At 55.1% G+C, this 24,485-nt stretch overlaps 2 protein-coding genes across 3 annotated transcripts; both read right to left on the reverse strand.

Annotated features, from left to right (window-relative positions):
* Positions 1-1,208: 1,208 nt before the first annotated feature.
* Positions 1,209-19,272, reverse strand: KCNH4 (potassium voltage-gated channel subfamily H member 4). Its single transcript, XM_017646799.3, has 17 exons — positions 18,873-19,272; positions 16,746-16,979; positions 16,280-16,426; positions 16,027-16,154; positions 14,948-15,191; positions 14,463-14,620; positions 11,011-11,218; positions 9,769-9,963; positions 9,123-9,322; positions 7,232-7,481; positions 6,381-6,625; positions 5,721-5,759; positions 5,173-5,525; positions 4,793-4,899; positions 4,136-4,209; positions 2,186-2,887; positions 1,209-1,403 (listed from the first exon to the last, which is right to left on the reverse strand). The coding sequence occupies exons 1-16, from the start codon at positions 18,946-18,948 to the stop codon at positions 2,492-2,494; spliced, it is 3,054 nt and encodes a 1,017-aa protein (XP_017502288.2). The 5' UTR covers positions 18,949-19,272; the 3' UTR covers positions 1,209-1,403; positions 2,186-2,491.
* Positions 19,273-21,232: 1,960 nt separating this feature from the next.
* On the reverse strand, positions 21,233-24,207 carry HCRT (hypocretin neuropeptide precursor). 2 transcript variants are annotated; one of them, XM_073235599.1, is made up of 3 exons: positions 23,356-24,207; positions 22,677-22,786; positions 21,233-21,835 (listed from the first exon to the last, which is right to left on the reverse strand). In XM_073235599.1, the coding sequence occupies exons 2-3, from the start codon at positions 22,695-22,697 to the stop codon at positions 21,461-21,463; spliced, it is 396 nt and encodes a 131-aa protein (XP_073091700.1). In that variant the 5' UTR covers positions 22,698-22,786; positions 23,356-24,207; the 3' UTR covers positions 21,233-21,460. The 2 variants fall into 2 exon arrangements, with proteins under 2 accessions (XP_073091700.1, XP_017502289.1); XM_017646800.3 differs by having other exon boundaries at positions 22,677-22,789.
* Between the last annotated feature and the right edge of the window lie 278 nt (positions 24,208-24,485).

Below are 24,485 nucleotides of genomic sequence, written 5' to 3' on the forward strand. Positions count from 1 at the left end.
CTGAGCACTCAATAACCCGGAGAAACTCTGTCCACACTTTTGGGCCAAGTCAGCTCCGGGAGGCCGAGGTTGGGGACATTCTGTGATGGGGAAAGTGGCGGAAGAGCTATAGGAAGGCTTCTTTGGAGACTTCTGGGTGAGATCAAAAGCAGAGCTCCTGCCTCTGCCCAGACATAAACCAAGACCCTCCTCCTTGGCTGGCCCCCAAAACACACCAGGACCGCCTCTGCCTCCCTCTATCCCCAACCAGAATCATCTCTTTCTGATGCCAAATACAGAGTCTGATGGACAACTTCTGCCTTGGCATAAATTCAAATTTGAACTACTTCTATTGCCTCCATCTTGCCCTCCATATGGATCAGGACTCTTTCTAGTTTTTCTGCTCCCCTCAATATGGATTAGGACCACTTCTGCTTCTGTCCACTCCCCTACCCCCAAGTACAGATCAGTACCTCCTCTGCCTCTGAATCCAACCCCCAGGGACATTCAAAACACGTATGGAGTGAAAGCTCACTCCAGAACCAGCTGTTGGCATTGTTCCTATGACACCAGCCAATACCAATCACACTCTGGAGCATGAGCAGGAAAATCAGACTGTCTGGAACAACCTTCCACAATACTGGCCACACTTAATTCTATCTGGTCACCAGGGTGCCTTTGTCCAAACATCCATAACCCCTACCACACCTACCCCTGCAGTGATTACTAGAGAAGTGAAAGCTAAAAGGGATGAGGGGTCTTGGGAGAGCAAAGATGATGAGTCAGAGTAGGATTTTTAGCAGTTTCTTGGATGTGACAAACTTCCCCAAGACCCTGCTGTACCTCGTCTGCAACAAGTACAGGATCAGTGGGGAGTCCAGTGGACCACCTTTCCAGGGCTGGAGGTGGTCCTGAACCAGAACTCTGTTCCTCCTACACACTGTGATCTGTGGCTGTGACTGGGTTAGGGGAGGAGGGGGCATAACGGGCCCACAGTGACTCATTAAGGTTTCTACCTCATCCCTGGGGCCTCTGGTGGCATGAATGCGGTGCCAAGTGGATTGGTTGGCGCCTTTGCCCTTCGTAGAGACAGCAACAGGGCCCTGGGGTACGGTGGGGAGTGACTGCTGTGTAGGATCCTACAAAGCCCTAGGGATCTCAGACCAACCCCCAGAAACAGCCAGAGCCAACAACTACAAAAATAAAGAGTTTATTTCCTATCCAAAAGTGAGCCCAAAAGTACCACCAGGGTGTTGGGTGGTAAAAGAGAGCTGGAGACCTGGGTGAGTTTGCAAGAAGTCAGGGCCCTGAGAGAGACCATGTTGGAAGTGGGAGAATTGGCTGAGGTCTGGGGGTGGGGTAGGGTGTGCTGCTGGTACTGTTTCGAGTTGTTGGCAGCAGAAGAGACCACCTTCAGTGACAGCCTGTAGAGAGACAGAAACAGAGATGTTGACAGGCTGAGGCCCAGACCCAGGGGTAGAAACAGACATCGCTGTGCCCAGAAAGCTCCCGCTGGGGCACGGGAACCTGGGAGCACACTTCAAGATAGGGATTGCAAACTCAACTACCGCAAGAGGCTGGACCAAGAATTCCAAAGAGGGAAGCTAGCTCGGCATCAGATGCTCAAGAAACGGGGGACTGTGGACAAGTGGAGCATGCAGGCATTATCTAAGAGGACAGTGGGTACCCAACACCAGCTGATTATTGCCAGGTGGGATGTGGGCCCAGGATTGCCAGATCTCTCAGGATTTTTTAGAGAAGCCAGAATATCTGGGTTTTTATGTGAATTCTGGTTTTTAATATTGGCAACACATTCATATTTCAAAAAAAAAAAACCCCACTGTGAGAGCCAAAGGATACCTCTCTGGGGGTAATCAGCTTGTTCCCTGTGTGGGCTGAGAGGTGAGGTGATCCCCTCCAGCCTAGACTGGTAGTGGGATGCCGAAGCAGTACTGGGTTGTTCAAGTGCCAGCCAGGATCTCAAACTTACCCCTCTCGGGGTGACATTGCTTTCAAGATCTCCAGCAGAGACCCAGGGGCTAGGACAGAAGACCTCACAGTATCACTAAGCTATCTCCACAATGGAATCTGCAGTCTGTTTCCTCTTGCCTTAGACCCCAAGATCCAGTCTGCTCCTGCCTGTCTTGACTTCCCAGGCTGGATTGGGGGGTCCTTCCCCCTCCTCCCCTCCCCCATTTCTACCTGCCTCCAGGTCCTGGGGAGAAAGCAGGACATCTCATCTGCCCAGCCCCGTGGGCACTGCAGTCTGTCTCATGCCTTTTGGGTTCCATGGCCTCAGGTGGCTCCCCTCACAGAGGAGGAGGACGGGGGAAGGTTTGGAAAAGGGAACAGGGTGAGAAGTGACCAGGCTTTGTTCAAAAGTCCAGATAATCCAGAGCCACCAGACCAGCTGGTGGCTACTGTCCCGAGGCAGGAGGCCACGGGGCCCAGCCCCTCCCTGGGTGGCAGGCAGCAATGCCCACCCCAGACAGGCCTGGGCCTGGGGCCAGGGTCAGTGGAACGTGTCTGATCTAGACCGGAAGCTGTGCCTCATGAGGCTTGGGGTTGCAGATGAGGCCTCTGGTACTGGAGAGGGTCCCAGAGGGTCAGGCTCTGAGGGGTAAGGGGACAGCATGGAGGGTCTCAGGTCAGCAGGGGAAACCCCCATCTCTGCTGTCCCCACACTGGCCGGGCGGTGGACCTCTGCAAAAGTAGTATCCTGGAGGTCAGGTGGTGGTCCAGACAGATAGGGAGAGATGCATGGAGGCCTCAGCTGGGGTCCAGGATGGTCTGGGGGCCAAGCTGAGACTGTTGGGTGGCCTGAGGGACCCAGCCTGGCATGCAGCAAGCCCATCATGTGTCGAAGCTCCCGGCTCAGCTGAGACACTTCCTGGTTGAGATGGGAGATCTGTTGAAAACACATAAAATTGTTTCTTGGGTGCCACAACAATCACCCTCGTCCTGGCTGCACCTCCTTTCTCGATTTTAAAAGCTTTCTCACAGCCACGCCTGCTCATGGCCACCCTGAGAGTAACAATGGGGAGGGGTTATCTTTGTCTAGATATAAATAACCCAGCCTCCTTCCAAAAAGGATTTGAGAGAGCAGCCAGTGCTCTTGCCCCTGACTTTTATAAAATGCAGGAAAATGGGCTCAAGTTGGTCACAGTGCTGTGAAGTGACAGAGACCCAGCCTTCCCCTCAGGTGATCCCATCACACATGCTCAAGTGTCTATTCAGTGTTTTGCAAATTGCAGGGAGTACAAATCAACAAGAAACTTGTCAAAATGCAGATTTCTGGGCCCTACCCCAGACATTCCAAATTGGGTGAGACCCAGGACTTTGCACCTCAATGGGTTCTCCAGGGGCTGGCAGGGGAACCACTGGCCTAGACAACTGTGAGTGGAAGCAGAATTGGCCCTTAATCTTGCTGAACAGGGACTGGGCCATCCTCCAGCACCAGGCTCCCTGCCCCAGCCAGCCAGGGTGCTGCCTCCCTGGGATGCCTGATCATGTTTATCAGAACCAAGGGAAGGCCCACTCCCAAGGGCTGAGCCTGGCTGCACCGTGGCGACAGCGCAAAGATCCCCCCGGGAGGTGGTGGAGGCAGAGCCTTGGCATACAGGATCTGGGCTCTTTCTGACCAGGATTCAAACAAGGCCCAGGTCTCCCAGGGTTGAAAGACTCTCAGCCTCCCTGTCCTCCACCCTCCTTGTGTCTGCTTAGCACATTTTCCCAGACTTGGGTAAGGGAGAAGACTGGAGCACCATGACTTGGTGTCGGGTGGGTCCCTGCGAGAGAGAACCCCATAGTGATGCAAGAGGAGAGACCTTCTTTTCAGGCTGGATGACCTAGCCAGCGGCGAAGGCATGACGCCCAGTCACTGAGCGCGTACAGTGCACCAGGGATTGGGCCAAGCATGTGTGTGCTCTCAGCTCATCCTCAGCAACTCTGGGAAAAATGTATTTTTTTCCCCATTTTTAGATGAGGAAATTGAAACTCAGGGTAGTTGTAGGACTTGCCCAAGGTCACCCAGCTAGTGTGAATATACAAAACCAGAACTTGGTTCCAAACCCTGAAATGCTCTTATAGGAGACACATCTCTGACCCCAGGATGATGTTCTTCAAGGCTGGAGGGGAGAAGACAGCTCCAACCCACCTCCTGGTTCAGCCTGCAGACTTTTTCCTTCATCTCTTTGGCCTCAGTGGCCGCTTCCCGGCTGGGCCTGGTCCCTGCAGGTAGAATGGGGTGAAGGGATGCGGGGTGAGTATAGGTGACACCAGTGCATGGCCTGGGTGAGGCACCCTCCTGTCACTGGGAAGACAGAAAGTCAGGGGAGAAGCAGCTCTGGGGTCAGGATGACAGGAAGCCCAAATTCCTCAGGCTGGTTTTGAAGCCCTGTAACTTCTCCAACCCCTTCCCCCCTGCCCCGCCTTGTCCCAGCTCTAAGCATGGAGCATCTCTGGTATTTGAATACAGCATGCTCTTCCAACAACTGCCTTGCTCCACCCCTCAAACTCCTATCCACCCTTTAAGATTCATCTCAAGTGTCCCTTTCTCTAGGAGGGAGAGTTGGGGGTACCTCCTCTCCTACCCGTTCTTGTCTTAGTTGTGGTACTTTGCACCCTGCTCTGAGTGCACAGGTGTCTCCCCAGCTATTTTGGGAGCTAAGAGTGTGGGCCAGGTCCGGTCTATCTGTTCTTTCCCAGCACAGCACCTGGCACATGGCAGGTCCAACTACATGTGGGATGGATGAATGGATGGATGGACGGATGAATGGCAGATGAATGAGTGACTGTGAGTTGAATTCTTTACCTGTAGGAGGGGCCTGCGAGCGGGGCCTAGGGTGTTCCAACCTCCTGCTGAATCGGAATGCAGGGGCCTCTGCTGTGCTGCCAGAATCTTCAATGCCATCCACTATCCTGGGACAGGGACAGTAGTCATCAGTCCCAGGGACAGAGGGAAGGGCCAGAGCAGAGCAGGCAGAGGGTGAATGGGGGCATCTGTTCCAGGGAGCTGGGGAGGGGCAGCAGTCAAAGAGGGGTGGGGTTGCAAGTTGTGGTGTATGGGGAAGGGTGGGGTGGGCAGATGGGGCAGAGACAGGGAGGAGCACAGCTGGAAATGCTGGGGTCGGAGCCCAGAGGTTCTGGAAACCAGCAGGGGCATGGGGAAAGCAGGGGAGGCTGGCATCTCACCGGGGACTGAGGTCCGGAGGTCCAAAGGTTCCCAGTGGGGGTATGAGAAGCTGGGGGGGCTTCCAGGCAGCAGAGCCCCTGGGGGGGCCACGAGGGGAGGGGCTGTGGCCCTGGCCAGCCAGGGCAGGGGATGGTGATGGGGACAGGGAAGGGGAGGAGACAAGGGCTGAGAATGGGGGCAGCTCCTCGCCCAAAAGGCTGACCAGGGAGCCCCGAGGTCGTGCTGGGCTCAGGTTGGGCAACAGGAGGGGCCGACGGGGCCTGGAACCACCCCCAGGCTCTGCCCCAGCCTCAGTCTCTGTGACGGATGGCAGGGTCTTGTCTAAGGAGGAGCCGAGGCTCTCCGAGCGGGGCTGTGGGCAAAGGGGGCAGCTGATGTCACGGGACAGTGAACAACAGGCCCCTTCATTAGGTTCTAGCCGTCACTGGCAGGTGCTGCTCTCCATCCCTTGTCCCTTTTCCCTGCCACAGAGTACCCAGGAGAGGTGCCCCCTACTCCAAGCCTCTCCCCCATGCAACCTCAACCCCACCCAGGAAGGGAGTGTTACCTGGGAGAGGCGAGGAGATCGATTAAAGCGGCTGTGACCCTGCAAGGACACGGGTGGGGGAATCAAGCTGACTCATCCCTCCCTGTTCCCTGGTACAGTACCTCCTAGTCCCACCCATCCATCTTGTGGCAGCTGAGAACGTGGGGCCTTTCTGTGGAGCTGAGACAGAGGTACCTCCAACTCCGACTCAGAGAAACCCTGAGTGGCAAAGTAAGTCACAGGGCTAGGGTATGGCCCAGAGTTTAAACCCAAACTGGCCCAGGAAACATTTGGTGAGTAAAGAGGAAGCCCCAGGGGGTGATGCCCAGAGAGGGACTTGACAGAGGAGAAGCACAGGAGAGGGGGACTGTTTCCAAAATTAGGGTCCTTTTAGGAGTCTGGAGTGAGGCTGAGGGTTGGCCAAAGAGGAAATAGGTGAGTAGAGTGGAAGCAGAGGTCCTGAGAGATGAACGGTGGGGCTGAGTGACGGCCAGCAAAATAGGTCGGCAGGGTTAGAAGGCGTTAAGCATGGGAGGGGCAGTGGAAGGGGGTGCCTGGAGTTGAGAGATGATGTTTTCAGGGGGAAGGAGATGCGTCAGGCTTTCTCTGGGATTGGGGGGTGGGGTCTGCTCTGAAGGAGTGGATCTTGGAGGACATGGAAGCTGCTAGGGGTCTACATACATTGTTTTCAGAGCCCTGGCGCAGGTTGAAGGTGAGGTCCCGGAGTAGGCCAGCCCGGAAGGCAGCCCCATACTCAGGATAGAGCCTCAGGACCTCAGCCAGCCCTCGGCTGCTCAGCTGCTGCAGGCCACAGTAGGTCAGTGCCTTCACGTCAGCGCTGGTCTTCAGCACGCAGCTTGGACCTGCCCCTGACTCAGGCTCCTGGCCTGGCTCGGGGATATCTGCCCCAATCAGGTCCCCCTTCCCTGTGGGCAATGGATGGGGACAGTCAGCTGGGGCAGAGGGACCAGGATACATCAGCAGGAGGTGGTCAGTGGATTTGAGAATGGTCGGTGCATTCAAAAGATGGCTGAAGGTGAGTCAATCAATGGGATTGGTGGAAATAATCAATGGAATAGGGGAAAAGGTCAGTGGAGAACGAAAGATGAAGTAGGGAGACTTCATCAATGGGGGAATACCAGTAAGACTGGAGGAATGATCAATGGAATTGGATGATTTAAAAACAATGGCCAGAAAGGTCAGTTAAAGGGTAAAGGTCAATGGAGTTGAGGGTCAGTGGGGAAGGGTCAATGGAGTTGGGAGATGGTACAATGGGAAAGGACCATTTGAGCTGGGGGACAGTCACTGGGGAAAGGTTAGTGGGTTGAGGGATGGCCAACAGGAGTAGGAAAGAGTCCAAGGGGAATGATCAAAAGGGAATGGTAGTAGGGTGAAGGGACCAAGAAAGAGTACTCCTCAGCAGGAATTCCATATAGCCACTAGGTGTATCCCAGTCCCTAGATTCCTGGCCACCCCAAAGGCCTCTGGGGGAAGGTTCCAGGGTACACAGTGTGTAGTAGTGGGATCCTCACCCAGGATGGCCAGCACCATGTTGTCGCGGAGCACCTCAAGTGAGCCGGAGCAGACGTAGTAGTGTGCCTGCAGGGCGTCCCCACGGCGCAGCAGGTACTCGCCTGGAGCGCAGAATGAGGTCTTGATGTGCAGGGAGAGGGCCCGCAGGCAGCCCCTGCTCGCTGCTCCAAACAGTGGCAGCTGCAGGATCTCCCGATTCAGATGCATAGCAATGTCAGCTCTCAGCTCGTCTGGGAAGTCACGCAGTAACTGCATAAGGGGCATAGATCATTCTGGCCATCCCCCTACTGCTGCTACTTGAATTCTACAAATGTACGGAGCTGTCTCCAAGGAGAGAGCTCCAACTTGCACTTTGCTTTGAAATTACACATTTCTGACCTTCAGGAAGACTTCTGTCTAACCTCAATCTTGGTTGTGTGTAGACGTCCCAGCCCAGATTCTGGGACAGAGATTAGGTCTTCTCCTGTCTGTCCATTGCCCATGGCTACACATACTGGCCACTCACACTTGTCCTGGTTATTCAGCCCCACACATGCAAGGACCATCCCTGGTGGTTCAGCCTTCAACCAGGAGTTAGGAGACTAGAAGTCATTTCTGCTCCTAAATCTCTGTGGACTTTGGGCAATCCATTTGCTCTCACTGGGCCTCAGTATCCTCCTCTGTAAAATACACGGTTACAGTAGACCTTGAGCATTACCAATGACCTAGAGACCAAACTTAATGCTCAAAATTCCATTCATTTTATGGAGCCCACCAGCCACTCTGGCCTGTCAACCTCTCTCTCTTGTTCCCATTTCCGCCCCTGCCCCATCTGCTGTCTTCTAACGTTTCACACTCTTCCTGCATCACGGCAACCAGCTCCATATTTCCCCCACTTCCTGTGGGCCCTACATCTGGGTTCAGACCTGTATTTTCAACTACATTACCGGGCAACCTCCACCTGGATCTCCCACAAACACCACATTCTCATCATGGCCCAACCCTGGACTCCCATTTTCACTCCTAAGCCCAGTTTTCTCCTGTAACTCCTCCATCCCACTGCTTTGCCCAAGCCAGAAACCTGGGAACCACTCTGCATTCCTCTGCTGCCACCAGCTAACCACCAAGTCCCATGCTTTCAGAAATATCTCCTAGATCCCCAGGCTACTCCCAGCCTAAAATTTTTGCAGGATAAAATCTAAACTCAAGGCCATCCATGAGCTGGGCCTGTCTGCCTGCCCAGCCCCCTCCCTTGCACTCCACTCCTCCTCCATCCCACAGCACTCACACACCCATTCCTGGAGGCTCTCTGAACTACTTTCAGTTCCCTGAACTCACCCTGCTCTTTGAGTCAACATTTCTGGGACTGTATTCCTATTGCTCTTTCTGTCTGGAATGACATCCTGATAGCAAACTGATTTTGTTCTGTCCTTCACAATGTCCCCTCTTCTGTGCCACCTTCCCTGGCTCCTCCAGGCCAAGACACAGTGAGGGGCCCACTGCACCAACCTCCCTCCAGCAGAGTCCTGGCCGGGTGAGTCCCATTCACTGCATAATTATTTGTTTACCTGTCTGTCTCCCTCACCAGGCTAGTGTCTCCCTGAGGGCAAGGGCTGAGTGTAAGCACCTCTGAGTTTCTCTGTGTCCAGCATAGCACAGAGGCTGGCCCAAAGCAGGTGCTTGGGAAATGCTGCCTGAAGGGATCATGGCATTAGCTAAGGCCTGAGCCCCTTTCAGCTCCCATATTCTAGTGCAAAGGAAAAGGGATGTGGATTTGTGTAGGCACATGCCTTTGTGAACAGCACCTCAGCCACCTTGAACCCTATTTACCTCCCTTCCAAACCCAGAGAAGCGATGACCTCTTCCCCACTGTGCCACCACGTGTAGGGGACCGGGAGCCCTGCGCACTACCTCGTTGGCGTCGATGCCACTGTTGACCGCCCATGTGGTCTGGAAGTACTCGAGCATGCGCTGCTTGAGCGGCCGCGGCAGGCGATGTATGCGGATGAAGTCCTTGAGGTCCTTCATGCGGCTGTGGTAGAGCGAGCGGCGCGAGTACATGCGCTGGATGATGGCTGTCACGTTCCCGAACACCACGGCGTGCATCAGCGCTGCAGCGGCAGCAGTGGGCAATGGTCAGGGATGGTCGCCCTTCCTCCTCTTCCCTCCTCCCAAACCCACTCGGCCCTGGACAGGTCTCTGGGTTCCTGGAGAGGCTCAGGAGGGATCCAGTGGGCTCCTGCATGTGCCTGCCTGGTGCCAGGGCTTGGCTGGGGCACCGACAGGGAATGGAGGGTGGTCCCGACAGGGGTCAGACTTGATGCTCCTCTCATGCACCCTCATTAGGTCATGGATTTGGGTTTCCATTCCCTTCTAAGAGGCCACGTCTGTGGCATGCCCCGGAAACAGCATGTAGTAGGTGCTGAGGAAATGTCTGCGAATGAGTGAATGACTGTCTGGACATGGGAGGACACCTTGCCTTCATCGGGCCTCAGTTTCCCCATCTGCACACTGGGCTTAGCAGGGCCACCCCGGGGTCTGGCAGGCCCAGCCTCACCGCCTATGAGCATAGTGCAGATGGAGAAAATCTTCTCTGCGTCGGTGTTGGCGCACACGTTGCCAAAGCCCACGCTGGTGAGGCTGCTCAGTGTGAAGTAGAGCGCAGCAATGTAGGCGCTGCGCCGCGACGGGCCGCCTGCTGAGCCGTTGACATAAGGCACCTCCAGCCGCTTGCCCAGCTCATGCAACCAGCCTAGAGGTGGGGGTGGAAGGATGCAAGGAGCTCTGACTAGCAAGTGGTGGAAAACTGGATTTCCCTGAGCTGCCTGTGCTTGACCTTGGACAAGTATTTACTAAGGCGAGGGAAGTGTACAGGGCTAGCAGCAGGGAAGATGAGGAGCAGCCTGTGCCTGGACCTCCCAGGGGTGAATTGTTACAGTTGCAATCCAAAGCTACCAATTCCTACACTGCTGACTGTTCGGGGGCCCCTAGACTCTCTAATAGCTTACTGACCACCTCCTGTGTATAAGGTGCAGGGACTTGACCCAGGCTGACATTTTCCCTTCCCTGGTGGAACTTATAGTCAGGAGGGGAAAGAGACATGAAATAAACCATTACAGTAGACAGCAAGTTAAAAGGGGAAATATAGGGGATCTTAGAAATTTAATGGGTTAGGGGAAGCCAACCCTGTTTGAAAGGTTTGGTTTCTGAAGCGCGCCCTTAGGACACAGCATTTTAGTTGAGACTGCAGGAAACAGAAAAGCCACCGAGGTGAAGAAGGAAGGGAAGACAAAGGGAGAGAATTCCAGAGAAGAAAATATGCTCAAGGCCATAAGTGAAAAAGCGGTCCACCCTGGGTGCTGGAGGGAGGCCAGTGTGGCTGCAGCGCTGGGGGCATGGCAGAAAGGGAAGCTAGGTGGAGACAGAGGGCTGTGGGGCTATGTAGGGTGTGGACCGAGTGTGGACTTTATTTTGAGGGCAGTGGGAAGCCACTGAAAGGGTCCAGGCAGGGGGACTGTTCCCTCTGTCCACAACACCCTTCCTGCCATTGGTGCTGTATTTGATTTTCCATCCGTGATCTTGCTCCCCTGCCAGGCTGTGAGGTCCTACCAAGACAGAGCCCTTGTCTTCAAATCAGTATACCTACACCTGATCTGGAAGGAGCTCAGTGCACGTTGTTGGATGAATGGAAGAACGTGGGATGGGGGGTGGGGGTACTGGTGGAGGCATCAGCTTGAGGGCCTGAGTGGACAGGGCAGGTGGATGGGTGGTCAGTGAAAGCCTGGGGTCAGTGGCTCACCAATGTCCCAGAGCAGCGGGTCATTGGCCTCCATCTCCCGGCGCCCGATGACATACCAGACGCAGGCCATCCAGTGGGCAAGGAGCGCAAAGATGGACATGAGCAGTGTGAGCACCACTGCGCTGCACTGTGAGTACCGCTCCAGCTTCTGCAGCAGCCGCAGCAGCCGTAGCAGCCGCACTGTCTTCAGCAGGTGCACCAGCGACGTCTGTGGGGGTACGGTGGGGGTGGCCATCAGCAGACACACCTTCTCAGAGCCTTCCCACCCCTCCCACCCACATCCCCTCCCAGTGCCGAGCCACCAGCGCCCTAGAGCCTGGGGAAGATGTAGCAGGAAAACATCCCTGCTGTCCTGAGGAAGTGACTGTGAAATGTGGAGGGGGCTGGTGGCAGGGATAATAATACTGAAACTAATCAGGGCTAACACTTAGTGAGTACATTCTGTGTGTGTCAGGCACTGGACTAAGTATTTGTAATCCTCAAAAAAAAATAATGCCTTTAATCCAATTATCATCATCGTTCCCAGTGTTCAGATGAGTAAACTAAGTAAGGCTCAGAGAGGATAGTGACTTGCTCAAGGTCACAGACCAAGGAAATGATGGGGCTGGGGCTCAAATCTGGGCTGACACCCAAGTCCATTTTGTGCTGTATTGCCTCTTAGCACTGCGGGCTGGTGAAAAGGCAAGTCCTGGTTAAAGGTAGGGGAACAGAGAGAATGATCTCTGGCCCCTGATCAAAGTCCCCAGTGTCCTAGGCACAATCAGCTGTGGACAAGAGCTGGTTGTTAGTGATGACAGCAGTCATGATGGGAGCTACCCCTTGAGACATAACAAAGCATGGTAGAGTGGGAAGAGGCAAGAGGCTTGTGGACAGGGGCAAGTTTAGGAACCTTTCCCCATCCTCAGCTGCAGGTGAGAGGGTCATGCTGAGATGTGGAGGGAAGGAGAGCAGAGGCAGAGGGAAGCTGGGCTTCGAGGTCTCAGCCCTTGTGGAGCTAGGTGGGGGTTGATGGAGTCAGTGGCACCTAGAAAGCGTCCTGTACACGTTAGCTAACATTACCACTATAACTGTTTTCATTGTGGTTTTAGCGCTCCAGTGAGCCCTTCCAATCTCAGAGCTGAGGAGCAGTTGTAGGCTTTGTCCTCTCACTACTCTGGGCAGGATAACTTGGAGGCTAGTGGCTGTGGGGCAGTGCCTGGGGAACTTGGTATGGAGGCCCATCACTGTCCTTTCAGGGGCTCCAGGAGCATCCTGTCTTGCCTGAGGGTTTCAGCCCCAGGTGAGTTCACCATGGATCTGGTGAGGCCAAGAAATGGCAATGGAACATTCTTGGGGTAAAAGGGTTTATACCCGGATTTATTCTCATGGTTGTAGGTTGAGCACTAGAATCACGTCTGCATCCAGCAGTCTGCAGGTCTGTAATCCACCTCTGTCTCTGCCTCTGTCCTGAGCACTGGGTGGAGCTCTTTATACAGTGACTCAGTCAGTAAGAGGGTATTACTAATGGATATGGAAGCAGTAGCCTAGCAGTAGAACAGTTACATCATCAAGTAGTTTAGGGTCAGGTGAGGATCCCAGCCGTAGGAACTTCCATTTTCCCCACAATCCCCATAGCCTTGGCCCTACACAGCTCCTGAGCCACCTCGGGCCTTTTTTATCTTATTTAAGGTGAAGGAGTTGGAAGGAAGTAGCCCTGATTCCCCCTCTTTCTAGAGCTTAACGCCTGCTCCAATGCCAGCTCCCAAAGTGCCTGCCTCCAAACTTGAGTCCTTCAGGGCTTCCCCTAGGCCATACCTTGAGGCCTTCCTCTCCTTCTGCTTAGACTAGAATGTCCCAAGTCTGGCTCCTTTAAGTCCCCAGCTCTGCCACTGCCTACTCATTCCTATCTTTGCTCTGCCTCACTCAGCCCCAGCATTGCTCTGCATCTCCTCTTATGCTAGACTATCCACTCGGGTCCCCCTGGTTTCCTGGGAAGCCAGGAATGTTGGAAAGAATCCTAGACTAGGAATCTGGAGACCTGGCTCCCCTCTCCTGCCTACTGCTGCTGTGTGACCTTCAGCAAGCCACTTAACCTCTCTGAGCCTGTGCATCTGCCTCTGAAGAAGAGGAATAAGAGAATCTGCCCTGAAGCATTGCTGTGAGGCTCCTGTGCGATAATGTGTGTGAAAAGATTTAGTAAACTATGAAGTGCTCCTGAAGGTTCTAGAGAAGGGGGCTGCCTGGGAGGAGGTAGGGTGCTCTCTGCTGCTCTTCCTACCCCCCAAGAACAGCTGCCCAGCTGACACAGCCTGGTGGGCACAGGGGGCAAGGGATGCACTCGTGGAGAGGGGTGGGGTATTCTGTTAGTATGGCCAGTGCTTCAGGGCAGACATACACATGCACGTGTGTGGGAGCGTGCACACACGTGTACACAGTCAAGAGAAGAGGCCCACAGCCCGTTGGCGGCTAGTTAAATCCGGCTGCATGTAGGTGGTTTCCCGCTATAGCTAAGTGTGGCAGAGAGAGGAGCACACAGGGAAAATGCGCTCCACCTCCCCACCCAACAACCAAGGGGGTCTGGGGACACAGAGTGGAACTCCCTCACCCTGGACTTAGGAAGACCTAATATCTGCCAGCTGGGTGCAGAGCTGACAGCTCAGGGCACCTCCAGGTGGTCCCCAGGGAGCTGGGAGGGCACAGGTCCTGGCACTGTTTGACTCCAGATGCATTGCACAGCCTCTACCCACTAGTCTGGGCTTACTGTGCTCCCCCAGACGCGCTCTCCTCATCTCCTGCCAGCGAAATCCTACTCTCTGTCTAAGACCTACTTCTACTCTCATCTCTCTCACAAGCCTTTCCCAGACCACTGTCACCTCTGTCCAACTGGGATGCTTCCCAGGTGCTGGCTAGATTTCAGATCAGTTTTACATATGCCCAGGTTCCAGCCTGGAACTCCAAGGTCAGCTAGCTCTGTGCCCAGTCCCCATGCAGCAACACCTGGGCCCCATCTTTCACTCCATTCACCTCTTCTGTTTCTGCTGCATTTCAAGTAGTCCTGCCCCCTCACCTGCTTAGCTGCTTGCTGGCCGAACCCTTGTTCCTTTTCCCCACAGTGACCATGCCCCACACTGCTTTGCAGACAGCTAAATGCTCATCAGTTGTTTGTTAAATAAAAATGTGAAAAGTACCACTCATTCGGCATCAGACCAACATCGCCTTGGTAGCCCTAGTTAGCTTTTCGTTTTGTCTCAGCCTCCCTCAGAAATTGTAAGCTGAGTTCCCCAGGAGCACAGACTCTCTCTCAGCTCCTTCTCAGCACCTAGCATGGGACTCTGCCCATCCCAGGTGACTGACAACTATTCACAGATGGACTGATGGGGAGGACTGAGTCTGGATTGAGATGGGTCCCCTAACAGGAGATGCTGCACTGAAGATGAGGGGCTAGGCTGTGTCGTGGGATGGGGGTCACTCACCACAGTGATGTTAAAGACGTAAAGCAGGTCAAAAGGCAGAGCAGCAATAAGGTCGACAAAGAACCAGGTGGCCAGATAGTGGAGGCCGATGGAACGAGGGGCAGAGACTACCTGGCCGGATTGGGACACATAGGTGGTGCGGAAGTTCAGGATGATATCTGGGGGTGCAAGAGGCTGTTACTAAGGGGCCTTGGTCCAAGAACTTAGGCCAAGGGGCCTAGGAACTCGGTGAGCTAGGAATAAGCCTTAGAGACCCAGAATGGAGTTGTAGGCAGGACTGGGGAAGACAGATTGGGCTTCTGGCTGGGAAGCAAGGTTTAAAGGCTGAAGGCTGCAAGGGTCAGGGGTCAGGGCACATGGACAATTAGGACTTAGAGATCCAGAAATGGATGGGCTCTGTAGGCTTGGGTCCAGGATGCAGCAAGGCTTGGATGAGTGGGTCCCTCCAGCCCACCCACCAGGGTATGTGGGACAAAGGGTCTGACCCAGAATGAAGAGCATCTCCACGGCGATGTCACTGACAAGGGTGTGTCGAGAAGTGATGGGGGTGTCGTCGTCACCCGAGAAGCAGACATTGTAGGGGACGGTGACCGCAACGTAGAAGGTGGCGAGGAGAATGAGACCGTCCCAGATGGCCTTGGGGACGCTGTAGTGGAGGAGGAGGCAGCGGGACCCCCCCACGGAGGCCACCTTGTACTCGGGCACTGATGGCTTTGGCTCAAACACGTTCTAAGGGGAGAGGGGTGGCGGTTGGGGACACTTGGGGAAAAGAGGAGCCAAGGCTGGGGGGAAGGAGAGGCAGGGGATGGGGAAAGGGCGGAGTGGGCATTATAATTGTGACCACTCGTGGAGATAGAAGACACAGGGCTTCTATCTGTGTCTGGCTCAGTGGCTGGCACCTGACCCTTTTCTCTGTCATACTTTTCTCTGCTCAGGCCCCCTTTTGAATCAATCATGTTTTGTGGGGGGTATTTATAAGGCATGACCTTCACCCTGCTTGAGAGGGAGATTATGACAAATCGGGCACATGCCCTTGTGTGAGGGGTCACTGATTTCTCCCTCAAGATCCTCTTGGGTTCTGGGGGCCCAGTGGGGAAAAAGTATAACCAGGGGTGAGAGGAGGCTGGCTTGGCATACTCCATTCCCTGTGGCCCTAATAGACTACACAGAGGATTAGAGACTCAATCCTGAGGCTTTATCAGGGTCCTAGGATTGGTACACAGGGCTAGGAGAAAGCCAGACCTCCAATGGGGGCTTTCTCCCTAGGAACACAGCATGTGATTTTACCCACCATGAGGTGACCCTATCAACTACAGGTAGGTGATGTGATTGCTTCTAAAAGCCCCATCCTTGTGACATTGTCTGAGTAGAGTAATGTCAATCACAAGGAAGTAAGGGAGATGGAGATGGAAGGAGATACAAGGGAACATAGGATAGAATGGAATGAAATTGGGAGACAGAAGAATGAGTCCCTGGAGAGAGACCAGACAGGGAAGCAGGGAAACAGTAACCAGGGTGCCTCTGAATCATGACTGGGAGATGCTGGGGTGGAGATAGGACTCACATTATTGGTTTTCATGCTTCCCTGGCCCTGGCGTCCAAAGTGGCCAGTCAGTCGGTGGAGGACAGTCTGGCTCTGCCTCCTAGCAGATCGAAATCTTGAGCTGGCTCTTCTCCTGCCAAGGGAGTTTTCTGTTGGGAACAAGGGTATGGAGATAAGTGGGGACACTCCCATGAGGCTGGGTAGGGAGAGGTCTTGTGTGACCTTGGGCAAGGACCCTGCCCATTCAATGCTTCTTTCCCAGACATGCAGTTACCATGATTACTGTCTCCATGGCCTCCTGGAGTGCCAAGTCCTGGGCCTCCACTCTGAGTGATGTCCTTGAAGGAAAAGAGGAAAAGCACGACCTCCCCCATCTCATTCTTGATGGGCATCATGTCCAGGAGGCACCAAAAGGCTGAGCCTGTAGGTATGGAGAGATGGAGGGGGAGGGGGAGTAGCCCATGACATCCTTTTCTCCCTAATCCTCCTTGGTTCCTGGGCATAGTCAAAGGGCTTGGCAAAGGTTTAGAGCTGGAAAGAACCCCAGAGATTATGTCAGCTGGCTCCTTCACCTTCCAGATGGGAGAACCAAGGCTCAGAGAGGGTCAGGGATGCACTCAGTGTCACACAGTCAGCTTGTAGCAGTGTGGGACCAGCACCCAAGCTTCCACTGTGCCAAGTGGACTCTGGATAAGGTCTGGGGTCTGGGCAGGGCTGCAGGGCAAGCCAGACCCCCTCACCATCCTTTCTGTAGAAGCAGATTTCAGCACGATGCTCCTGATGACCCTCCAGGGCCTTGTGCAGCCTCTGCAGGGCTGGCTCACTGGTCTCTGGACCATAGAGGAAACGGCAGCTGCAGGTCTTCTGCATGACCTCAGTTCGGCTGTAGCCTGTGAGCTCACAGAAGCCGTCAGAACAGTAGACAATGGGGAAGCCTCGTGGGCCCTGTGCATTGGCCAGCAGGAAGTTGCTGTCTGTAGGAAGAAGAGGTCAAGGTCAGGTCAAGGCCAGGAGGGGAGCTCCACTTCCAAGTGGGCAGTAACTCCCCCAAGCTGTGGTCAGAGGTCACAGAGCCAGAAACTTCCCAGGCTTCTGGGGGATTCCTAGATCTCCCTTTAGGACATTCTGAAATGAGAGGAAGAAGAGATAGTGCAAAAGGACAAAGACTTAAGGGTGGCCTGCACCTGGGACAGGGATTGCCAGGGGAATGGAGAAGGTTATGAGCTCCATCCCTCCGCCTTCAAGCTGGTGAGCTATTACTGTAGGAGGCAGCACAGCATGGTGAGTGAGGGCATAGGTTCTCGCATTCCATCTCTGCCACTGACTGACTATATAACCTTGGGCAAGTTAAACTCTTCTGTGCCTCAGCTTCCTTATCTTCAAAGGCGGGGATAATTTATCTTCCTCACATGGTTGATGTGAGAGTTATGTGAGTTACCTGGGGAGAACAAGTCCTGGCACATTGTGCATGCTACACTGAGAAGATGAAATGATCCCCCACATTTGCACAGCTTCCAAAATACATCCACAGCTGCTATCCTGTCATCCTATTAGAGAGTGGACAGGGCAGAGATTCTGGTGACATTACACCCATTTTATTGGTAGAAAACCAAAAGGCAGAGATTATCTAAACTCACAAATCTCCTTTGTTGGGGGAGGGAGACAGTGATGAGGAGTGTCCTTGGTCCCTGCATTCTGGGAAAGGTCCTCTTTTTAGCATCCTTTTAGCTAATTTCAGGGCATCTGTCCCCAGTGCTCAAAGTTCGAGAGGACTGGGCAGTGAAGATGTGGCTCCAGCAATCCCAGCAGCAGAACCTGAGCTGGCTCCCTCTAGCTCCAATGGGTGGGAGGAGACAGGAGGGCTTTGTGGGCCAGCGTCTTAGCTGAGGGAATGGGCCCTTGACATAACCAGTCCCGGGGTGGGGGTGAGAAGCGCTAGAAGTGTGAGAGTCTAGGGGCGGGGCGGCTGATGGGGACACTGAGGCTGCCTGGGAGGCGCTGGGCCCTGGCAGCAGCCTCCTTCTTCCATCCCAGGGCCCGTTGTCCCGGTGATGGGCGCTATGGAAACAAGGGAGGTGTGTGTAGGGGGAGGGCAGGGAGGCGGGGAGGGCCCCGGCGGCTCGGTTTCTGCCCTCAGGTACCGCTGTCCCCCCGCCCCCCACCTTCCCGATCCCGGCCAGGGTGCCCAAAGAGGGCAGGGGCAGATCTCTAGGCTTCAAAGTAGAAAAAGGGAATGGCGGAAGAAGAGACCGGGAAATTGGAATGGAGCTGTCCAAGGTGCTGAACCTGGAACCCAAGCTGAGGTGGGCGCCCAGAGTTCCCTCCGTCACACGGACCATCCCTTCCTCTGCCTCTCCTCCCTCGGACACGGACACGCCGTGATTTGGGGTGCGTGACCTTAATCCAAGCAAGGTCCTCCCGGAGTCTTATCTTTTCTCTCTCTCCTTTCCTTTGGGGGCTGGTGAGGGGGAGGTGATGCTGGAGACGTCTGGGAGTAGACCTCAGGGCTTCTGGCCACTTCGTGCGACCTCAGCGTCTCGGATACCCCCATGCACGTCCCCAGCAGAGCTCTGCCCAGGAGTGGGCGGCTCCCAAGGCCTCTCCACGGTTTTGTTGCACAAAGAGCCTTTCCTGTCTCCAGTCACACCTCCCAACCTTGACCCCCGCTTCCGGCGGCCCTCTCCGCGCCCCCCCTCACAGGGCGCTCCCAGTCCTGTTTCCTTTACCGCGGCTTCGGGAATTCCTAGACTCTCAACTCCATTCTGTCTCTGCGCCTACGGTCTCAGCACATACAGGCGACCAGCGCTGGTGCCGATGTGGTCTTGGCCCCAGCTCTAATCCCCAACCCCAGCCTCCGCCCCACTCACGCGTGCCGTCGAAGCGGGTGGCGATGGTGTCAAGGAAGGTGTTTTGCGGGGCCAGCAACCCCTTCATGACCGGCATGGCCTTAGGGCGCGGGTTCGAGGCGAGGCGCTGGGGGGCTTTCAGGGCGGCCAGGCCGGAGGGGGCGCGCTGCCGGCGGGGCCGGGGCGCCCCATGCGCCCGCCTGTCTCTTCCCCTCCCTCTCGGCGCGGCCGCCTCAGCCTTTCTGCTACGAACCCCGAAGCTCTCTGCTCTCGACCTGGCGCCGCCTCGGCGCACCCCTTCCCCCCTCCCCACGGGCCAGGTTCTTTCCCCCGGGCTCGGCCTGCGCCCGCCACGTGGCCCCGCACGGGGAGGGGCAGCCGGCAACACCTTCAACTCTCTCGGCGTCCCTCCTCTGGGGGAGCGGACACGGCGCTTCGTCCCCGTGGAGAATTCGGGACACGCCCACCTGGAGTCGGGGCCGGGCCGGGGCGGGACTTAAATAACACACGCCCCTTACCGGGGTGGTCACGCCCCACACGTGGGTCCCTGGCTGCTCCTTGTGGCTCCGCCCCACGGGTTTCCCCGCGGGCAACCCACGCTGGGAATGGTGTCTGGTCCACAGTGCCGCCTGCTGGACTTGCAGCACCGCCAGCTTCCTGCACTCCAGGGTGAGACAGCGAGGGCTAAGAGGCTAGTTTTGCTGGTGGGGAATCGTAAGGAAGGCTGGGAGCTCAACTTCAAGAATGCACTCCTTAACCCACACCTGTGCCTCAGTTACCGGAGGGCACTCTGGAGAACTGCCTTTGAGCGCAGCGGGGTTGATGAAAGAACTTTGGTGTCCTCAGGGTAGAATCCCAGTTCTGCCACTTACTAATTGTGTGACAGCCTCTCCGAGCCTCAGCTCATCTACAAAATGAAGCTAATAATTGTATTTCCCGCAGCTGTAAGAATTTAATAGCTAGTGCATGTGTTCGGCACACAGAAAGTGTGTTGGAGAACTGCTGTGTCTCTATTCTCCCTCTTCCAATTGTCTGGATATAACCCCCCTCTCTGCTGCCATTCAACTGCAAGAGAGGCTGGAGGCAAGTTTTGGGGGGAGAAAGATCATTTCAAGATTGACCGAGTCGAGGTTGGCAAACCTCCAAAGGCACGCTAGTGGGCTTTGAACTCTTATCCTCTCCAAGGCGGAACCAGTGCAGCGGCAAGAACCCAGCTGAGACCAGGCACAGGTCTTTCTCGTTAGAGGAAAAAATGATGGACAGTTGTTGTGATGGCTTAGCGTGGTTGTTTCCCTGAACAAAACGGCTAACACCAGTGAGAATGGGAAGATGGGTAGGGGAGAGGGCAGGCCAGTGCCCCTAACCCCCAGAGTCTAAGCCAGGCACTATCTGGGACTAGATTGCTTAAACATACCACATCTTTCTGTGTGTCTGTGTTCAAATGTTATATTTATTTTTCTAGGACTGCCGTAACAAAGTACCATAACTGGGTGGCTTAAACAACAGAAATTTATTGTGTCAGTTCTGGAGGATCCAGAAATCCAAGATGAAAATGATGGCAGGGTTGGTTCCTTCTGTGGGCTGTGAGGAAGAATCTGTTCCATGCCTCTCTCCTAGCTTCTGGTGAGTTGCTGGCAATCTTTGGTGTTCCTTGGCTTGTAGATGCATCACCCCACCTTTGCCTTGATATTCACATGAGTTCTCCCTGTATTTGTTTCTGTGTCCCAATTCCCCTCTTTTTTATAAGGACACTAGTCTTATTGGATTAGGGGCCCACCCTACTTCAGCATGACCCCATCTTAACTAATTACATCTGCAACTACCCAATTTCCAAATAAGGTCATATTCTGAATTGGGGAGTTGGGTGGTGGTTAGGTTTCAACATATGAATTGTGGGAAGAGGGGAGGCACAATTCAACCAGTGTTCAGTTAAGTTGCAGGAAAATCTTGCCCTATCCCTGCTTAAGAACTTCTCATGACTCCTATCTACCTACACAATAAGGTGCAAATCCCGATGATTTTTTTGTGTGAGGGCCTTTAAAATCTGGGCTGCACTGATCCCCTCAAGCGCCTCACTGCTCCCCACACCCTTTATCCCACGCTGCAGCCACTCTGGACTATTTATGTTGAACCTCATATTTCCTCCAGCCTCAGCTCCCGCCCCTGCACAGCTGAACTCCTTTCCACTGTGCTGCCTTCTTTGCTTTCCCTTCCCTCCCGTGTCTCACCATAAAGATCCTGATGCAAATACAGAATGACTAGTGGAGCGTCTAGGGACGTCTCTGTCCCTCATCCTCCCCTCCAGGCATGTACTTATGCGGTTCTCTCCGCACTCCGGAGCCTTCCACGGTTCCTTGCTCTGGGAGCTCCGCATCCGTTGAGTGCTTCGAGTTTAACACCAAAAGCAAAGACGCCCCAGGCCCGGGCTTCCAGGTCCCCGGTTCTTTGTAGTTCGCAAGACTCTCACGCCCCATGGAGAGCGGGACGCGACCACATAGGAACAGAGACTAGCCACACTGAGACTCGTCTTTATTGTCCTTTTTCTGGGGGATTGACACGAGGCAGGCAGAGGGGAGAGAGCAGGGCCAGGACAGGGTCGAAGAAAGGGCTCAGACTCCGGACCGATCCCCAGGCGCGACAGACGAGGCGGCGGCGGAGGGACAGCTGCGCCCGGGACAGGGGCGCGGCGCTGGCTCTGCGCCTGCGCGGCGGCCCATGGTCAGGATGCCAGCTGCGTGGTTGCCGCTGGCCTGCAGGAGGCGCTGCAGCCGGCCCTGGAGGCCTGGAGGTCCCGGTCGCCGCTTGCCGAGCGTGAGGATGCCAGCTGCGTGATTGCCCGCGCCGTGCAGCAGCTCGTAGAGGCGGCAGGAGCAGGTCTTCTGGCGGCAGCAGTCAGGCAGGGGCTGCGCGGCCGCCCCGGGCAAAAGTAGCGCCGGCGGCATCAAGAGCAGCAGCAGCAGCAGCGTCAGGGCGGCCCAGGAGGCCTGCGAAGGCGGGACACCGGCGTGGGCCTCCCCGCGCCCAGCCCGCTCCCAGGCCCTGCCCGGCTGGCTTAGCGCTGCTCCGGGCCTGTGCCCTTCCCCCGCAGTTCCTCACTGTTCCTGCCTGCGACAGGCGCCCTCTGAGGGGCTCTGCGCGCCCATCTGGCTCCTTCACCTGCTCATCCTCAGGACCCGACACTGCCCCGGGTCTTCCTCCAGCAAGTCCTTTGCGATTCCCCGGGCAGAATGAATTCCTCCCTCCTCTGGGTGCTCTCCGCCGCTGGACCCCACCCCCACCCCATGAAATGGTGCGTTGTGTCCGTCTGCACCAGAAGTTGTACTCTCACGGAACAGAGGCCCCATTTGGTCCTGTCCCCAGACCCCAGCCCCAACACACACACACACACACAGAGCAGGCAAACACATGCAAATCAAGGGCTGGTGCCATCCAAGTTGTCTCATCTGCCTGTCCCCTTGCAGTGTAAACTGAACTCTGGCTTTGGACCAGTTTCCTACCATATCAAGGGGGCAGGACTTACTCATAACCTGGTATTAAGTAATTCCTACTGTGCAGGGCTGGGAGGGGAAATGAGATGACAGGTGCATACAGTGGGGCCAGGTACATAGTAAGTGCTCAATACGCATGAGCTCTTAGGAGAATAGAGCACAGTCTAATGTTAGCCAAGGCAGATTCTCATCCAAGGGTCCACCCAGTCCCCTGCCTCAGAGCCCAAGTAGAAAAAAGAGGAAGAGACACCTCTGGCCTTTCTCCCAGCCTGTGGAGCAAGTGCTCTCATTGCTTCCCCTGGTATGGTAAGGCACCCCTCTGTTCTTGGGACTTTACCTTTGTAGAGGGAGGATTCATGGTGTCTGGAGCTCAGAGTGGGGTAGCCAGGAAATGTGCTGTCCGCAGTGGTCCGAATAGCCTGGAACTTGGAGACCATCGACTATGACCTGCTACCAAAGGCCTGGGGTTTATAGCGCTCTGAGGCGGTGAGGGAGAGATGGGTGCCTGCGTCTACTCTGGGGCCAGACAAAGGCAAGTCTAAGATTAGCCTCCTCAAGGGGGGCCGTCTCCAGGCTGGGCCCAAAGAATGACCGCCAAGGTGCTCAGAGGCCAGAGTTGGGTCACTGTGCCCCTGGTTCCCCCCCTTTTCTGTCTGCCTGCTCCCTGGAGATGAGATGGTCTCTGGGCACTAATGAGGCTACCTTACACCCAGGAATCTGGGAACACAAAAGAGGCCTTGGCTGGGGCGCTGGCCTGGGACAGCTGCTAATTAGGGGCAGGAGAGGAGGCAATTGTGAGACCCACCCTTCATAGAGTGTGTAGGGCATTGGGGGGCATCCAGGCTGCAGACTCCACCTCCCACCTCCTGTTCCTTGTCACTGCTCCTGGGGGCCTGTCAGGCTCCAGGGCCTTCTTCCTCTATGGAAAAGGCTTGTTAGCTGGCTCTCCTGCCAGCTCTCCCTTTCCCTCTGCCTGTTCCACCAACCTCCAAAATGGGAAACCTTGAAAACTGTACCTGGGAAGGGGGAGGAAATCAGCCAAGCCTGGTTCCCCAGCTTCCAATCCTGGTCAGGCTGCTGGAGGGGAGGGATGGAGGTGAACAGTCACCATCAGCAGGGAGTGAGCACCACTGGGTGAAGGACATGTGTCATCTCTAGACCAGAGTCTCTCTTATTCAGGGCACTGTCTATTGAGCACCTGCTCTGTGCCAGTCAGTCCCTGCATAGGGTGCTCAAACAACAGTGTGCATAGGACATGGCAGTTTTCAGTGAGCTCAAGTCCAGGTGGGGTTGTAACCAAGCATAACAATAGCTCAGCAAGAGAAAGGACTCTGAAAAGGCCTTGCATGAAATGTGGATATCCATCAGATAAGGGCAGGGAAGAAGGCATTCCTTAGAAGGGACTTGGGCAAAGACTCAGATGACAGTCCTTAGCTCATGTGGGATAGCAGGGTGTGGTCATCAGTCATGACTTCCCTCAGATAAGTGACTGGATAGGCAAGTGAGGCCAGGGTGGGTCCGAGAGTCTTATAGGCTAAGCTGATTGTTTTTGATCCTGTGGGTGCCAGGGAGCCATAGGAGATTTGAGCAGGGAGTCGTGAGCTGATGTGGGGGTCAGGTGGGAAGGCACAGGGGCATGGAATCCAAAGATAATTCAGAAGCAGAACCGGAGACTTAGTGACTGATTGGAAACAGGTGTTGTGTTGCAGAGGTGGTACTGTGGGCCTTGGGCAAGCCTCACAACCTCAAGAAGCCTCAGCTTCCCCACTGGTAGAATGGAGATTAACCCAGATGGTCTCTGGGATTGCTTTCGGCCGGATACTTCATGATGTGCAGCATAGCCCCTGCCCATGGAAGGGATTTGTGGGTGTTGGGCCAGGAAAGGGATCCATGCTAAACTAAGCCAGGGCAAGGGAAGATGGGGAGCAGTTCCTCCATATTTGGGTTAAGCTAGAAATGGCAAGAGGCAGGATGATGGGGCTCTGTCTTCTAGGTTAACCTAGGCCATCTTAGGGTCTCTGAGGGCTCGAGTGCACACACACTTGGAGTCTACCTGATCCTGGAATGGAAAGCAGGGGAAGCCCTGGTGTCCTGAGCCAAAGGGTGGGGGGAATCAGGCTGCGGCAGCAGCAGAACAAACGGGACC

This window comes from Manis javanica, chromosome 4, assembly GCF_040802235.1.
Source record: "Manis javanica isolate MJ-LG chromosome 4, MJ_LKY, whole genome shotgun sequence".
Classification (NCBI taxonomy): domain Eukaryota; kingdom Metazoa; phylum Chordata; class Mammalia; order Pholidota; family Manidae; genus Manis; species Manis javanica.

Excerpts from the sequence above, each read along its gene's own strand:
- KCNH4 (XM_017646799.3), bottom strand. The coding sequence starts at position 18,948 with ATGCCGGTCATGAAGGGGTTGCTGGCCCCGCAAAACACCTTCCTTGAC. Across the intron at positions 16,980-18,872 it reads CACCCGCTTCGACGGCACGC|ACAGCAACTTCCTGCTGGCC; the intron begins GTGAGTGGGGCG and ends TTCTTCCTACAG. Across the intron at positions 9,323-9,768 it reads CTGCACTATGCTCATAGGCG|CGCTGATGCACGCCGTGGTG; the intron begins GTGAGGCTGGGC and ends CTGCCGCTGCAG.
- HCRT (XM_073235599.1), bottom strand. The coding sequence starts at position 22,697 with ATGAATCCTCCCTCTACAAAG. Across the intron at positions 21,836-22,676 it reads TGAATCCTCCCTCTACAAAG|GCCTCCTGGGCCGCCCTGAC; the intron begins GTAAAGTCCCAA and ends CCGCCTTCGCAG.